Source organism: Mobula hypostoma, chromosome X1, assembly GCF_963921235.1.
Source record: "Mobula hypostoma chromosome X1, sMobHyp1.1, whole genome shotgun sequence".
Lineage (NCBI taxonomy): Eukaryota > Metazoa > Chordata > Chondrichthyes > Myliobatiformes > Myliobatidae > Mobula > Mobula hypostoma.
The window spans coordinates 23,732,411-23,751,043 of NC_086128.1; the positions used below are offsets into that span (position 1 = coordinate 23,732,411).

General features: G+C 44.5%; 1 protein-coding gene across 1 annotated transcript in view; it reads left to right on the forward strand.

Moving 5' to 3' along the window:
- The first annotated feature begins 723 nt into the window (after positions 1-723).
- The window catches only part of LOC134340251 (transcription factor Sp5-like), a 38,864-nt gene continuing 20,954 nt past the window's right edge, over positions 724-18,633 (forward strand). The window contains exon 1 of the mRNA XM_063037261.1: positions 724-806. Coding sequence (XP_062893331.1) covers positions 741-806 — 66 coding nt within the window. The 5' untranslated portion in view covers positions 724-740. The remainder of the gene's footprint in view (positions 807-18,633) is intronic.

Genomic DNA, 18,633 nt, shown 5'->3' on the forward strand with positions numbered 1-18,633 from the left:
AACCTCTGACCCTCATGTCTTTGGGATGTGGGAGGAAACCAGAGCCCCAGGGGAAAGCCATGTGATCACAGGGAGGACGTGTAAACTCCACATAGACAGTGCCAAAGATTGGAATTGGAGCTGGTCTCTGGTGCTATGAGGTAGAGGCTCCATTAACAGTGCCATTCTGCCACCCAAGATTGTGATTGAACTTCTACCTCAGCTGCCTTTTCCTGCACTATTTCCATATTGCTTGATTCCCAAGATATCCAGAAATCTATCAATCTGATTGAATCCAGTGACTGGGCCTCCACTATCTCCAGAGCAGAGAATTCCAGAAATTCACCATGTTCTGACTGCATAGAACATTACAGCACAGTACAGGTCCTTTGGCCCACAATAACCTACTACTTGCACTGACCATATAACTTACTCCAAGATCAATATAACCCTTCTCTCCAAGATAGCTCTCCATTTTTTAATCTTCCTCTATTTGCCTATCTGCATATATCTATATGGGGGTACCACGATAGTATAGTGGTTAACATGATTGTGTTGCCCTTAAGGCATTTATTTGACTTTGTTGGGTCTATGCTTTAAATGATTTGTTGGTAACTACTTTCTAGTTAAAGTTAAAGGTTTATAATTATGTTACAGGAAATCCATTGTCTACGGTATATCGCGGCATGCGATGACGTCACCTCCGGTTTCGCCGCGTCTTACGTGAGCCTCCGGCACGCAGAAGGTGTGAAGGTGGTGCCATGCGTACGGTACGATCGTGGGGAGCTCTGTTTCCACCCACGGAGAAACATTGTAGAAGCAACGCCGTAAGTTCATAAGAATGTATTTGAAGTAAAAAATATTAACGCGGTTTCTGTTAAGCAAGCGGCGGTTGGGGCGGCGCGCGTGCCGGCTTTTCAATTTCAAACGCGGGGTGGGCTCGAGCCCGATGGCGGTTTGACGGGACCCCCCCCCCCCTCGCCCGCTACTCGGGGCGGCTGGAGACACTCGCTAAAATAAGAGAGCACACCTGGTCTCCAGAATGAAACAGATGCTGTATATGTTTTTTTTTATCAACGGTTTTCACCATACGATGTTAATGTGGAAGAGTGAACAGTAAATGATTAACCTTACTACGACTCTGTCTTCATTGGCTCTGGTTTAACTTGGTGTTTAGTCAGAGTTTCAACACACAGCACCAGAACACTACAATGATGTTATTAAAGCTCGGGGTGCTCCAGAGTTTGGAGTTTTACTTGAGAAAGCAGCTCTAATTTTGCAAAGTTCTTTGGAATATTTAAACAGCGGGCAAAAGGGGCTCAGATGAATCACAAGTGGTGGTGAATCAGCGCATAGGAGTGGGAAAGGTCACAACAACAACCTCTCAACATCAGTGAAACTATATCGCGGAATGTTGACTTCAGAAAGGGGAAGGATGGCGAACGTGCACAAGTCTACATTGGGGTTTGGGTGGCAGAGAGTTAGCAGCTTTAAATTCCTGATGTGAACTTATCAGATGATCTACCCCAGGCCCAGCACACAGATGCAATCATAAGGAAGGCACACCAGCATTTTTATTTTCTTAGTATGTTTGGTTTGTCACCAAACACTCTAAACAAGCTTTTACAGAGGCACTGTTGAAAGTGTCCTGGCTGGTTGCATCATGGTCTGGTACAGCAAAGTGCAGGGATGTAAGAAGCTGTAGAGAATAGTGAACTCTGCCAAATACATCACAGGCATATTTCCCCTGCCCCCTTCCCACAATCATTGGTAGTACCTACATGAAGTGCTGCCTCAAGAAGGCAACATCTATCATCAACAATCCCCACCATCTGGACTATCTTCTGGCAGCTACCAATGGGCACAAGGTACAGAAGTCCCACACTACCAGGTTCGGTAAAAGCTACTTCTGTTCAACCACTCAGTTCTTGAACCAACCTCCACACCCCTAATCACTAGAGTTTAGTAACGCAATGACAATTTTCATCACTTTGCAATGAAATATAGTTTTTTTCTGTTCTAATTGTGTCCTTTCTTGTAAGAATTATGTATAATATATGTTTCTTGTGGGTATGTTACTTATTTGATGCTCATGTGCCTGTGATGCTGCTGCAGGTAAGTTTTTCATTGCACCTGTGCGCACTTGGACTTGTGCAGATGGCAATAAACTTGACTTTGGCTGAAAATGCTAGACCAGTTATATTGCTACGATTGTCAAGATTGAAATGAATCAGGTTTATTATCACTGACATATGTCATGAAATTTGTTTTTTTTGTGGCAGCATACTGCAATACATAAGAAACACTCTCAATTACAGTTAGAAATATATAAAAATTAAAATAAATAGTGCATTATCCATTATCATGGGTTCATTATGCATTCAGAAGTCTGATGGCAGAGGTGAAGAACCTGTTCCTACAATGTTAAGTGTGTGTCTTCAGGCTCCTGTATTTCCTCTCTGATGGATAGTAATGAAAAGAGGGCATGTCTGGCTGGTGGGGGTCCTTACTGTTGGATGCTGCCTTTTTGAGGCCTTGCCTTTTGAAGATGTCCTTAATAGCAGGGAGGCTAGTTTACCTGATCAGCAACAATTCAAGTTCCAAGCAGCTCTTCCCAATCACTCGTCTTCCTTTATGCATGGCCACAATGCTGGAATCCAGACACACAGCACTGTCTACCCAAGTGTGTTTGGTTCTCGGTCATCAGACATCTGGATCTCCTCCGTTTCTCTGACAAGTTTCAGCCTGACAGCATTTAAAACCTGACTGTGTTCCTGTCCCGTCACCCATTCAGTCATTTCATCATCTGGCCACCGCTGCTTCTCTTCTTGGTCCTGCCCCATTGGCCTTTGACCTTCACCACAGTGACTCAATAATTAGCAAAGGTTACAAGACTTCCTTCACAATGCTGTGACACTGAGAGAGAACAGGCCCACAACCTCCAGCAAGCTGAAACTATGAGAGGCACAGTGACTCCTGGTCTGAACCCCCACAAACCATGGCAGGGAAATAACTCATTCCTAGGGCCGCCTGCACAAATCCCTCTGAAGCACAATGAAGTTGGCTCAAAGGCCTCCGTTAAAAGAGCAGCAAGAGGAATTTTAGATAGTTTATGCAATGAAAAAACAAAGACATCACAAACAAATTTCATTTAAAAGCAGTACAGTGGGGCAGTGGAGAGAGCTGCCGTCTACCAGGTCCAGAGATCTAGATTCGATCCTGACCTCTGTGTGGAGTTTGCACGTTCTCCCTGTGATGATGTGCTCTGGCTCCCTCCCACATCCCAAAGACATGCTGCTGTGTGCAAATGGCTGCTTGATGGTTAGCGCAGTCTCAGTGGGCCAAAAAGCCAGTTTCTGTGCTGTATCTATGACTCTATGACTTCCTTTTACATCGAAAAATGCCCAAGCACAGGAATGTTACAGAAATGTTTAATCTTTGCATATGTGATCAGGAGTTCACATTTGAGTCAGGGCTATGGAGAAAGCATTCCAACAATCCCAGTGTTACATTACTGTAACACAGACTAACTACTGTTGCTGTGGTATTTCACATTACTCCAGAAATTCAGCTGGATCAAGTCCTGCTTGCGCATCCAATGCAATTTCTGCATCAAACATGCAGGAAATGGCATTGGTCTCTGAGCAAAGCAGAGGAAATTGGACAAAATTACCCTGGGATTGACTATTATTGGCAAGCCCGGGGAAAGCTGGGCTTTGCAGTGAACTGTCAAGCTGAGACCTCACTGCAATAAATCCCATAAACCCTTTTATTCTCCTCTTCCACAAAGGCAAATCACACTGTTCTCATCTCCTGCTTATCAGCCACCCGACTCCTTATTAACCCAGGCCTCCACTGGATGCCCTGTCCTAGACCCAGCACATAAAGAAGGTACGTCCAATGCCTCTCCTTTCTTAGAAGCTTAAGGAGATTTGGCATGTCACCAATGTTTTAACAAACCTATACCGATGCACTGTTTAAAGCATTTTATCTAGTTGCATCACAGCTTGGTACGGCAATTCCTACACACAGGAACACGAGAGGACACAAAGAGTAGTGGACATAGCCCAGTCTATTGCAGGCACAGCCCTCCCCACCACAAACAGCATCTACATGAGGTGCAACCTCAAGGAGGCAACATCCATCATCAAGAACACCCACCACCTGGGCCATGCCCTCTCCTTGCTGCTGCTGTTGGGTCGCTGGTTCAAAAGCCCACAATTACAGGTTCAGGAACAGCTTCCTTCCTACAACCATCAGGTTCTTCAACTAACTTGCCCAACCCTAATCCTAACTCAGCAATAGAACAGTGCAGACATGATGCTTCAGTTGTACAGGACTGCACTTGTGGTATTGTGTATACTTTTGGTGGCCCTGATATAGGAAAGGCATCATAGCAATGGAAAAAAAATCAGAAGATTTACAGGGATGTTGCCAGGACTCAAGGCTATAGGGAGAAATTGGACAGGCTTGGACTTTATTCCTAAAAATACTGAGGGATCACCTTATTGAGATGTATAATCATGAGGTTAGTAGAATGAAAATAAATATTGTGTTCACAAACAAGAGAAAATCTGCAGATGCTGGAAATCCAAGCAACACACACAAAATGCTGGAGGAACTCAGCAGGCCAGGCAGCATCTGTGGAAGAGTACTGTTGACTTTTCAGGCTGAGACCCTTTGGCAAGCCCGCTGAAGGCTCTCGGCCTGAAATGTCGACTGTCCTCTTTTCCATAGATGTTGCCTGGCCTGCTGAGTTCCTCCAGCATTTTGTGTGTATAAATATTCTGTTTCCTGGGGTAAGGGTAGGGCGTAGGGTTAAGGTGAGTGATACAAAAACTTGATTCTGATTTAAAAGGAACTTAGGGTGCAACTTTTTCATGCAAAGGGTGGTGGGGCTGCAAGGGGAAGTGGTTGAGGTTTGTGCATTAATAACATTTAAAATATTTTGGGTGAAGTACATAACTCTGCCATGGATGGAACCAAGCCCGGCTCCGAAAGAAGGAGGGTTCAGCATGGAGCTCGCAACCCCGCCCCATAAAACCTAGAGCTACAGAAATGCCTACAGAAGCTCTAAGGACCTCTTCCCTGGGAGAGGAAGGATACACCAAGAAGATGGGCTAAACCTGGGGACAACTTGAAAGACTGGCCAGGACAGAGGACTCCGGCAGTAGAGGTGTTATTTTTGCACAGTCATTTTACTTTATTGTCTTGTATGGTTGTCTTGGCTAAGGGTAGCAGACACCAACAGAATCAACAAACTCATTCGTAAGGCCAGTGATGTTGTGGGGATGGAACTGGACTCTCTGACGGTGGTGTCTGAAAAGAGGATGCTGTCCAAGTTGCATGCCATCTTGGACAATGTCTCCCATCCACTACATAATGTACTGGGTGGGCACAGGAGTACATTCAGCCAGAGACTCATTCCACCGAGATGCAACACAAGAGTGTCATAGGAAGTTATTCCTGCCTGTGGTCATCAAACTTTACAACTCCTCCCTTGGAGGGTCAGTCACCCTGAGCCAATAGGCTGGTCCTGGACTTATTTCCTGGCATAATTTACATATTACTATTTAACTATTTATGGTTTTATTACTATTTAATTATTTATGGTGCAACTGTAATGAAAACCAATTTCCCCTGGGATCAATAAAGTATGACTATGACTATAATTCTTGCATAATTTATGATCAAAGTTCGAAGTAAATTTATTACCAAAGTACATGCATGTCACCATATACAACCCTAAGATTCATTTTCTTGTGGGCTAACTCAATAAAACCAATAACCTTCATAGAATCAATGAAAGATCGCACAAACAGGGCAAATAACCAGTGTGCAAAAGACAGCAAACTGTGTAAATACAAAAAGAAAACAATAATAATAATAAATAAATAAGCAATAAATATTGAGATCATGAGATGGAGAGCCCTTGAAAGTGAGTCCAAAGGTTGTGGTAACAGTTCAGTGATGGGGCGAGAGAAGTTGAGTGAAATTGAGTTGAGGATCCAATTGCACAGGAGGTATTGAGGCCAAGGTCTTGAAGCTTATTGATTAGTTTTGAGGAGACGATGGTATTGAATGCTGAGCCTTAGTCGATAAAGAGCATCCTGATGTATGCATCTTTGCTGTCCAAATGTTCCAAGGTTGAATGAAGAGTCAATGAAATGGTATCTGCTGTGGACCTGTTGAGTCGGTAGGCAAATTAGAGTAGATCCAAGTTGCTTCTCAGGCATTTAGTTGATATGGTTCATTATCAACCTCTCAAACCACTTCATCACTGTGGATGTAAGTGCTACATTACATTAGTCTTTGTGGCAGGTTACCGTGTTCTTCTTAGGCACTGGTATCATTGAAACTTGCTTAAAGCAGGTGGGTAACTCAGATTGCCAACGTGAGAGGTTAAAGATCTCAGTGAACACTCTATCTTTTGATGATCAAAGTGAGCACGGAAGGCATTGAACTCACCTGGAAGTGAAGCCCTGTTGTCACCTATGTCGCTCGATTTAATTTTGTAAGAGGTGATAGCATTTAAGCCCTGCCACAGCTGTCGAGCATCCTTCATTAATTCAAGTTTGATCTGGAATAGCTACTTCACCCTTGAGATGGCTTTCCAGAGGACGTACCTGTACCTCTTGTAACTTTCTTGGTCACCGGACTTGAATGCCTCGGATCTGGCCCTCAGCAGACTGCAGATCTCATGGTTCATCCAGGGCTTCTGATTGGGGAAGACTCTGAATAACTCTGTGGAGACACACTCACCGACAACTTTTTTATAAAGTCCGTGACAACCATGCTGGTATGTTCTGTGTGTTATCTTACCTACGTGCCTGTGATGCTGCTGCATGAGTTTTTTTATTGTACCTGTACCTCACCGTACTTGTGCACATGACAATACTTGACTTGACCAACAATTAGTCCTTTGCCCAAGCCTTTTGTCATTTGCCTTGAATTTTTCAGCCTTTAAAGGCACTTTAGATATTGAGGTTGCTTTGAAAAGTAGATTTGTTGTGAAGTGCTTTGGGATATTCTGCACTTGATGTGAAAGATGGTAAGAGGCATTTAGACAGGCATTTGAATAGGCAAGGCATTGAAGGATCTGGCCCTAATGCAGGCAAATGGGAACAGCCCAGTTCTTCACAGGCAAAACCCTCCCCATCATTGAGCGTGTTTACAAGAATTACTGCCACAAGAAAGCTGCATTCATCTTCAAGGACCCCCACCATCCAGGCCATGCTCTCTTCTCACTAAAACCATCAGACAGGAGGTACAGGAGCCTTAGGTTCCACAGCACCAGGTTCAAGAGCAGTTATTACCCTACAAACATCAGACTTCTGAACCAGTGTGAATAACTTCACTCATCTCAACTCTGAAACTGATTCCAAACCCTACAGACTCACTTTCAAGGCCTCTGCAGTTCATGTTCTCAGTATATTTTTTTTTAATTTGCAAAATTTGTCTTGTTTTGCATATTGGTTGTTTGTCAGACTTTATGTAGACTTTCCATAAATTCTATTGTATTTCTTAATTTTCCTGGAAATGCCTGCAAGAAAATGAATCTCAGGGTTGAATATGGTGACATATATGAACATTGATAAAACATTGGCTTTGACTTTGATTTTGAATGGATGGGTAAAACAAAAATCATATGGACTAAGTAAGCCAAAGGGCTCGTTTCTGCGCTGTACTATTTGGTGACTTCATATATGCTTTTCACTCTTTACTATAGACCTGTAAACTGCACTTCAAAGAGTCAGGTTTCAGAAACAGTTCAATTGCCTTGCATTTTGAATGACATACTGGGATACTTGGAAAAGCCACAGTGGCCCCTCTTTAAAGATGTGCTGCCTTGTAAAAAAATAGAGTTTATTTCTAACAAATCTCTGGAGTGGTCTCAAACTCATACTATAATAAAAAAGCCATGAGATGGCATTATTTGATGCCCAGGGTCAAGGTCAGTGCCCTTCTCAAGCTCCAAATTGAGGGAACAATGGAGTCCATTGCACAGCCTTCAAATGCTATGAGGAGCCATTACATGGATGATGCTTAATGTGATGTTTGCAGGCACTTGTTGCCAAGCAAGTGAGAGGGAAAGAAAGGATTGCTGAAATTGCCTTGAGGTCCTCAAGCTGGGTTACAAACAGAATTTGCCCCAGAGAACACTGTAAACTTGTGTTCTTTGTTCAGGATGAACTGACTTCATGAAATCATTTGGCCACCTGTGTGAAAGATGCATTGGTCACCGATTCATAGAGACATGCAGCACAGAAAAAGGCCTCCATATGAAACATCTGAGGAGTGTTTGATGGCTCTGGGCGTGCACTCACTGGAGTTTAGAAGAATGAGGAGGATCTCACTGAAACCTACAGAATATTGAAAGGCCTAGATCAAGTGGATGTGGAGAGGATGTTTCCTATTGTGGGGGGGTCTAGGACCAGAGGGCATAGCCTCAGAATAAAAGAATGTCCATTTAGAACAGAGAAGAGGAGGAATTTCTTTAGCCAGAGGGTGGTAAATCTGTGGAATTCATTGCCACAGATGGCTGTGGAGGCTGTCATTGGGTACATTTAAGGTGATAGTTGATAGGTTCTTGATTAGTCAGAGTGTCAAAAGTTACAGGGAGAAAGCAGAATAATAGGGTTGAGAGGGATAATAAATAAATAGAGTAGATTTGATGGGCAAAATGACCTAATTCTCCTATGTCTTATGGTCTAATGGTGCAATTGCTGACCATAAAGTACCAAACTATATCAGGAGTCGGTCTTTACCCTTCTCTGCCTTGGTGATGCAAATGCTCATGCAAATACTTCCTAAATTTTGTGAGAGTCTCTACCACACACATCCCTTCAGTTAAGTGCTCCAGTATAATTTTATATCATTTTAATAATTTTTGATATAATATTTATTAATTTTCATAAAAGTATTTTCAAAATCCCTGCCCACCACCTCAATTCGGTCCAGGATGCAGATTCATTGAACTTAAAATATTACAACATAGGAACAGGCCCATCAGTCCCAGCAATCTACACTGCATAGGGCCTGTACCTCTCCATTCCCTGCCTGTTTGTGCATCTGTCTAATCATTGCCACTGCATCTGCTTCCACCACCTCCTCAGGTAGCACGACTCATGCACGATTCCGTTTAATGGCTTCTGGACATTTTCTCATCTCCCTTCTTCCATCAGACAGAAGATATAAAAGCCTGAAAGCATGTACGATCAGGCTCAAGGACAGCATCTACCCAACTATTATAAGACTAGTAAACGATTCCCTAGTATGCTAGGATGGGCTCAATCTCACAATCTTCCTAAATATGATCTTGCACCTTATTTTCTGCCTGCACAGCACTTCTTCAAATTTGGAAATAGTGCTTTGTACACCTATTAATATCCATTAAAGCAACACTGGTCTCAGTACATACACTGGGGAACTCCACCGTTTACTTCCCTTCAGTCTGAACCACAGCTTTTCACCACAACTCCTGTTTCCTGTCATTTTGCCCACTTTCTCTCCATGCTGCCACAGCCCCCATTATGAGGCATCTTCTCAAATACTCTTTGTTATAAGTCCAGAGATGCCACATTCCTTCTTGTCCCCACCCCCAGATACTTTATTAAAAAACTACCCATGTTAGTTTTTTCAAGGTTCAAGAATGTTCAACTAAATAATATACATACAAGGCTACTCAAACATTATTGAAAAATTAAATACATAATAACATTGGGCTTTTGACTACCCCTGTGGACTTGCAAAGATTGGATATATAGGGAAATAGTTTCCTTCGATCAATCAACTCTCCTCCAAGTGACTGTAAGTTGTGTCTGTGATTACTGCTTCTGATCTTTGTCCATTGCCTTGCTTATCCAGACTGGTCTGTGGTTACTGGATTCGTTCTTACATCCTTTTCAGTAACCACCCATGAATCTACAGGCATTTGAGAAATTACGGGCAAGACCTCTACCATTTCTTTCCCTCCTTCCTGCAGCAACCCCCGCGCCACCCCCAGAATGGATACCATCCAGACCAGGCGATGTTTCCATGTTGAGTGTAATTTGCCTTTCTAGTCCCTCCACCTCCTCTTTTAATTTTGGCCCATCCAGGATGTTAATTACATCTTCCTTTGTTGAGACTCCAACAGCATCATCTTCACTGGTGAAAAATGATGTAAAGAAATCATTTCATACCCAGTTGTCCTCTGCCTCCGTGAGTTGTGCCTTGTAGATGGTGGAAAGGCCTTGGGGTGTCAGGAGGTGAGTCACTCACCACAGGATCCCCACCCTCTGGCCTGGTCTTGTAGCCATGGTATTTATATGGTTGGTCCAGTAACAGCCCTGATTAGGGATCCCACACCATGACATTCAGGAAGAGCTTTTACCCTTCTGCCATCAGGATAGTCATAGTCATACTTTATTAATCCCGGGGGAAATTGGTTTTTGTTACAGTTGCTCCATAAATAATAAATAGTAATAGAACCATAAGTAGTTAATAGTGATATGTAAATTATGCCAGTAAATTATGAAATAAGTCCAGGACCAGCCTATTGGGTCAGGATGTCTGACCCTCCAAGGGAAGAGTTGTAAAGTTTGATGGCCACAGGCAGGAATGACTTCCTATGACACTCAGTGCTGCATCTCGGTGGAATGAGTCTCTGGCTGAATGTACTCCTGTGCCACCCAGTACATTATGTAATGGATAGGAGATATTGACCAAGATGGCATGCAACTTAGCATCCTCTTTTCAGACACCACCGTGAGAGAGTCCAGTTCCATCCCCACAACATCACTAGCCTTACGAATGAGTTTGTTGATTCTGTTGGTGTCTGCCTCCCTCAGCCTGCTGCTCCAGCACACAACAGCAAACATGATAGCACTGGCCACCACAGACTCGTAGAACATCCTCAGCATCGTCCGGCAGATGTTAAAGGACCTCAGTCTCCTCAGGAAATAGAGACAGCTCTGACCCTTCTTGTAGACAGCCTCAGTGTTCTTTGACCAGTCCAGTTTATTGTCAATTCGTATCCCCAGGTATTTGTAATCCTCCACCATGTCCACACTGACCCCCTGGATGGAAACAGGGGTCACCGGTACCTTGGCTGTCCTCAGGTCTACCACCAGCTCCTTAGTCTTTTTCACATTAAGCTGCAGATAATTCTGCTCACACCATGTGACAAAGTTTCCTACTGTAGCCCTGTACTCAGCCTCATCTCCCTTGCTGATGCATCCAACTATGGCAGAGTCATCCGAAAACTTCTGAAGATGACAAGACTCTGTGCAGTAGTTGAAGTCCGAGGTGTAAATGGTGAAGAGAAAGGGAGACAAGACAGTCCCCTGTGGAGCCCCAGTGCTGCTGATCACTCTGTCGGACACAGTGTCGCAAACACACGTACTGTGGTCTGCCAGTCAGGTAATCAAGAATCGATGATACCAGGGAAGCATCCACCTGCATCGCTGTCAGCTTCTCCTCCCAGCAGAGCAGGGCGGATGGTGTTGAACTCACAGTGCTCGCTGGCTTGTCCAGGTGGGCGTAGACACGGTTCAGCAGGTAGACGATGGCATCCTCAACTCCTAGTCGGGGTTGGTAGGCGAACTGGAGGGGATCTAAGTGTGGCCTGACCATAGGCTGGAGCAGCTCCAGAACAAGTCTTTCCAGGGTCTTCATGATGTGGGAGGTCAATGCCACCGGTCTGTAGTCATTGAGGCCGCTGGGGCGCGGCATCTTCGGCACAGGGACGAGGCAGGACGTCTTCCACAATACAGGAACCCTCCGGAGCCTCAGGCTCAGGTTGAACACATGGCGAAGTACTCCACATAGCTGAGGGGCACAGGCTTTGAGCACCCTGGTACTGACACCATCCAGTCCTGCAGCCTTGCTTGGGTTGAGACGTTTCAGCTGTCTTCTCACCTGTTCAGCTGTGAAGCCCACCGTGGTGGTTTCGTGTGGGGAAGGGGTATAGTCATGAGAGCAGGGTGGGGGACTGTGAGGAGGGGTAGGAGGGGAGAGTGGAATATGTGTTGGTTGGGGGCCGACAACAGATGGCTCATGTGTGGGATGGGCAGGGGCCACACTATCAAATCTGTTAAAGAACAGGTTAAGTTCATTGGCCCTGTCCCACTGCCTTCCACTCCTCTGTTGCTAGTTTGCCAGAACCCAGTGATGGTCCTCATCCCCTTCCAGACCTCTCTCATGTTGTTCTGCTGGAGTTTCCACTCAAGCTTCCTCCTGTACCTGTCTTTAGCCTCCCTGATCCTGGCTTTCAGGTCACTCTGTATTGCTCTCAGCTCCTCCCTATTTCCATCTCTAAACGCCCTCTTTTTAGCAATCAGGATGTCCTTGATGTCCTTAATGTCCTTTGTCACCCATGGCTAAAACCAGCAAGGATAACTTAACTCATCTCAACTCTGAACTGATTCAACAATCTATATTCTCGCCTTCAAGGACTCTACAACTCATGTTTTCAGTATTATTTATTCGTTATTATATGATTATGTTTTTATTGTATTTGCACATTGGTTGTTTGTCAGTCTTTGTGTGTAGTTTTTCATTGATGCTATTGTATTTCTTTGTTCTACTGTGAATGCCTGCAAGAAAATGAATCTCATGGTAGTATATGGTGGCGTGCAGATATATGTACTTTGATAATAAATTTACATTGAACTTAAACTTTGAACTTCCATAATGACTCCCAGTATATAGATGCTGGAGAAGACTGGAAATGGTAATGGCATTGAATGTCAAGAGGATGTGGTTATACATTCTTTCTTATTGTTAGAGATTAATGTTTCCTGGTACTACTTGGCACAAATATAAGCCCATGTTAGATTAGGAGGACATTCAGTCCTCATTTATTGTCGTTTAGAAATGCATGCATTAAGAAATGATACAATGTTCCTCCAGAGTGATATCACAAAAAACACAGGACAAACCAAAGACTAACACTGACAAGACCACATAACTATAACATATAGTTACAGCAGTGCAAAGCAATATCATAATTTGATAAAGAACAGACCATGGGAGCGGTAAAAAAAAGTCTCAAAGTTCCGATCAACTCCCGATAGGTCCAACAGCAGGCAGCAAAAGGGAGAAACTCTCCCTGCCATAAACCTCCAGGCGCCGACAACTGCCGATGCATTGGAAGCACCTGACCACAGCCGACTCTGAGTCCGTCCGAAAACTTTGAGCCTCCGACACTGAGCACCGAGCACCATCTCTGCCGAGCGCTTCAACCCCGCCCCAGCTGCCGAGCAACAAGCAAAGCCGAGGACTCGGGGCCGTCTCCTCCGGAGATTCTGGATCACACAGTAGCAGCGGCAGCGAAGCAGGCATTTCAGAAGTTTCTCCAGATGTTCCTCCATGCTCTCACGTCTGTCTCCATCAAATCAGGATTGTGCACGGCACCCTACTTGACAGATAACAGACATCATTCACCAGAGTGGCTGTTGCACGCTGCGTCACGCCGCCATCTTCTCCTCCTCCTATGTAAGCCCATGTGAGAAGGTTATCCATGTCTTGCTTCAGGCAGGCATGGGCTGCTTCACTTGCTGAGGACTTGTGAACAGAAATCATTCAGGGAACATCACTACTGTTGTCCTTATAAGAAACAAAGTTTCAGACAACCTCCAGAGAAATGAGGAAGGAATAGCTTAGCTTGTGAAGTCAACAAATAGGGAAGCCTAGATTCCCCTGTTCTCTGTTCATTGATCTCAGTGATAGCGGTTATAGTATCGACAACAATTTGAATGGCAGTTGTGTGAGTGTGTAATGTGACGGTTTCCTAGCCAGAAATACAACAGATAAGTCAACAATAACAATGATTCATTTTTAACACAGTTAAACAACATATTCCCCCAGGGTTGCTTACAAACTGATGATGAGCACTGATTGCTCCAGTTTCAGGTAATCTCCTTTTCCTCTCTCCTCCTAGGCTACCCAGTTCCTCCTACACCCAATCCAGACCCTCCCTCACCCACCCCATCTGCCCATTGCCCTCACACTCCTCCCACTCCTTATTTGGTTCCATGTTCCTCCCTTTCAGAATCAGAATCAGGTTTATTATCACTGGCATGTGATGTGAAATTTGTTAACTTAGCAGCAGCAGTTCAATGCAATACATAATCTAGTAGAGAGAGAAAAAATGATAATAAACTAAAACATAATAAGTAAACAAATAAATCAATTACATATATTGAATAGATTTTTTTAAATGTGCAAAAACAGAAATACTGTATATTTAAAAAAAGTGAGGTAGTGTCCAAAGCTTCAATGTCCACTTAGGAATCAGATGGCAGAAGGGAAGAAGTTGTTCCTGAATCACTGAGTGTGTGCCTTCAGGTTTCTGTACCTCTTACCTGATGGTAGTAGTGAGAAAAGGGCTTGCTGTGAGTGCAGGAGGTCCTCAATAATGGACGCTGCCTTTCTGAGACACTGCTCCCTAAAGATGTCCTGGGTACTTTGTAGGCTAGTTCCCAAGATGGAGCTGACTAGATTTATAACCTTCTGCAGCTTCTTTCGGTCCTGTACAGTAGCCCCTCCATACCAGACAGTGATGCAGCCTGTCAGAATGCTCTCCATGATACAACTATAGAAGTTTTTGAGTGTATTTGTTGACGTGCCAAATCTCTTCAAACTCCTAATAATAGCCATTGTCTTGCCTTCTTTATAACTACATCGATATGTTAGGTCCAGGTTAGATCCTCAGAGATCTTGACAACGAGGAATTTGAAGCTGCTCACTCTCTCCACTTTTGATCCCTCTATGAGGATTGGTATGTGTTCCTTCACCTTATCCTTCCTGAAGTCCACAATCAGCTCTTTCGTCTTACTGACGTTGAGTGCCAGGTTGTTGCTGCAACACCATTCCACTATTTGGCATATCTCACTCCTGTACACCCTCTCGTCACCACCTGAGATTCTAGCAACAATGGTTGTATCGTCTGCAAATTTATAGATGGTATTTGAGCTATGCCTAGCCACACAGTCATGTGTATATAGAGAGTAGAGCAGTGGGCTAAGCACACACCGCTGAGGTGCACCAGTGTTGATCGTCAGCAAGGAGGATATACTATCACCAATCTGCACAGACTGTGGTCTTCTGGTTAGGAAGTCGACGATCCAATTGCAGAGGGAGGTACAGAGGCCCAGGTTCTGTAACTTCTCAATCAGGATTGTGGGAATGATGGTATTAAATGCTGAGCTATAGTCAATGAACAGCATCCTGACGCAAGTATTTGTGGTGTCCAGGTGGTCTAAAGTCGTGTGGAGAGCCATTGAGATTGCGTCTGCCATTGACCTATTGTGACGATAGACAAATTGCAATGGGTCAGGTCCTTGCTGAGGCAGGAGTTCAGTCTAGTCATGACCAACCTGTCAAAGCATTTCATCACTGTCGATTTGAGTGCTACCAGGCAATAGTCATTAATGCAGCCTACATTATTCTTCTTAAGCACTGGTATAATTGTTGTCTTTTTGAAGCAAGTGGGAACTTGCACCCGTAGCAGTGAGAGGTTGAAAATGTCCTTGAATACTCCTGCTAGCTGGCTGACACAGGTTCTCAGAGACTTACCAGGTACTCCATCGGGACCTTCTGCCTTGCGAGGGTTCACTCTCTTTAAAGACAGTCTAACATCAGCCTCTGAGACAGAGATCACAGGGTCATCAGGTGCAGCAAGGATTTTCACAGTTGTAGTTATGTTCTCCTTTCAAAGCATGCGTAGAAGGTGTTGAGTTCATCTGGTAGTGAAGCATCGCTGCCATTCATACGATTGGGTTTCGCTTTGAAGGAAGTAATGTCTTGCAGACCCTGCCAGAGTTTCCGTGCATCTAATATCACCTCCAACCTGGTTCAAATTTGTCTCTTCGCCCTTGAAATAGCCCTCCGCAAAGCATACCTGGTTTTCTGGTACAGGCTTGGGTCACCAGACTTGAATGCCACAGATCTAGCCTTCAGCAGTCAACGTACCTCCTGGTTCATCCACGGCTTTTGGTTTGGGAATGTACAGTAAGTCTTTGAGGGCACACACTCATCCAAACAGGTTTTAATGAAGTTGGTAACAGCTGCAGCATACTCATCCAGATTCAAAGATAAATCCCTGAATACAGTCCAGTCCACCGATTCAAAGCAGTCCTGTAGGTGCTCCTGTGCTTCCCTTGTCCATACCTTCTTGGTCCTCACTGCTGGTGCTGCAGTCTTCAGTCTCTGCCTATATTCAGGGAGTAGAAATACAGCCAGGTGATCAGACTTCCCGAAGTGAGGGCATGGAATTGCAGGGTAGGCATTTGTGATGGTGGTGTAGCAATGGTCCAGTGTGTTGTTTCCTCTGGTATTGCAAGTGATCTGTTGATGGTAGTTGCTTAGTGATTTTTTCAGACTGGCCTGGTTAAAATCTCCCAAAACGATGGTGATGGTGCACTGTTTTGTGCATGTTGATCCCATTGCTCAGATCATCTAAAGCCTACTTGACATTGGCCTGGGGTGGAATGTAAACTGCTACCAAAATGACCTCGGAGAACTCCTGTGGTTATATCAGACCCAACTTCTGTAGCCCTTTGTCACCTCCATCTCCCACCTCCAAGCATCTGTCACTATCTCCACCATTCCCTCCTCTATCTGCCTATCACACCCCTCACCTGGACTGACTTAGCACCTGCCACCCGGCTTGGGAGCAGAATTAGGCTATTCAGCCCATCGAGTCTGCTCTGCCATTCCATCATGGCTGATTTATTATCCTTCTCAACCCCATTCTTCTGCCTTCTCCCCATAACCTTTGACTCCCTTACTAATCAAGAACCTATCAACCTCCGTTTTAAATATACAGAATGGATTGGCTTTCACAGCCATCTGTGGCAATGAATGCCACAGATTCACCACCTTCTGGCTAAATAAATTCCTCCTCATCTCTGTTCTAAAGGGATGACCTTCTATTCTGAGGCGGTGCTTTCTGGTCCTAGACTCCCCCAGTTTAGGAAACATCTTCTCCATGTCCACTCTAACTAGGCCTTTCAATATTTGATAGGTTTCAATGAGATTCCTCCTAAGTCATCTAAACTCCAGTGAATACATGCCCAGAGCCATTAAACGCTCCGCAAATGTTAACCCTTTTTATTCCTGACATCATTCTTGTGAACCTCCTCTGGTCCCTCACCTTTTTATACTGATTATCTACCCTCTACTTTTTCAATCCAGATGAAGGGTCTCGACCCAAAACGTTGACTGTCCATTTCCCTCCACAGATGCTGCCTGAGAAAACAGAGTGTCAGAGGTGATACAGGAGACTATAGGGTCAGAAAGGGTGAGAAAATTTCAGATTCAGATTCTCATTTATTTATCACATGTACATTGAAGCATACAGGGAAATTCATGGATTGTGTTTACAACCAACACACCCAAGGATGTGCTGGGGGAGGTCCACAAGTGTCGCCATTCATACTGTAGCATGCCCACAATGCTCGGCAGAACAACACAGAACACAATAAAACAGACCACAACAAGCAACAAAATAACAACAGCAAAACAAGGCCTGTTCCTCCCTCTCACCCACATACATACACAGCTCTCTAACCACAGGACAGGCCGTCTTCTTCGGCCTTCAGTGGGCTCATCCCGAGCAACTGCATAACAGAGGATTCTCAGATTGATAGGCTGTTCCTGGGGGGACACACTAAGACAGGCATCAAGTGCTATTGGAAGGTCATCAATCAACTTGATGAAAGACTCCCTTTGGTTTGCCCAAAACTGTAAAAAAAAAACAACACATTCAAGGATGTTCCGGGGGTGGCCCGTAAGTGTTACCACACATTCCTGCACCAAGATAGCCTGTCTGCAATGCTCGGCAGAACAACGCAGAACAGAACAAAACAGAACATAGCAAGTGACAAAGCGACAGCATCAAAACAAGCCTTATTTCCACTCACAAGCATACACATTCGTCTAACTCCAGGACAGGCCATCTTTTTCGGTCTCCAGCATCCAGCAGACTCGTGGATTGGCAAACACTGAGCCTTTGACTTCCCCAGTAGACTTGCAAAGATTCACAGCCATCAGGCATTGACTTCTGGACTTCCAATTGACCTTTGGCCTTTGATCTGGACTTTCAATTGGCCTTTGGGCTTCAATCTTCGGTATTGACCCAAGACTCACCAATGACAATGTATCTGGACCCTGGATGAGGGTCCGAAATGCAGTTCACAAGCTCCAGACTCGCCAGTGATAGGACCCCAAAAATTAGGCCTTGAACTCTGGTCTCGTGATGACTTAAGGGGTCATTGGCCATCGTTCCTCTGGCCCGCACGAAGCTCTGATCATGGACGACGCTGACGACTCCAGTCCTTGTCTTCGCTGGTCTACAGTCCCAACATCCCTATAATGGAAGTGTTTGGTATTGTTAACAGTGGGAAATGGTAGACATCACCAGCCAAAAAGCCATTTTAGAAATGGAAATTCTTTTCACCATTCGTCTCCATTGGTTGCTCGTCTTGTGCAGGCCATCCTGACAAAGAAGCCCTGATCATGAGACTCCTTCTCTAAAGAGGAGACCAGTCCATATGGACTCATGACTCTTAAAAAAGAGCCTTGATGGAAAGCATGACTCACTGTACTGTGCCACCACTCCTGTCAAAGATTCACAGGTGACATTCACCATAGCCCCTTAACAAATCA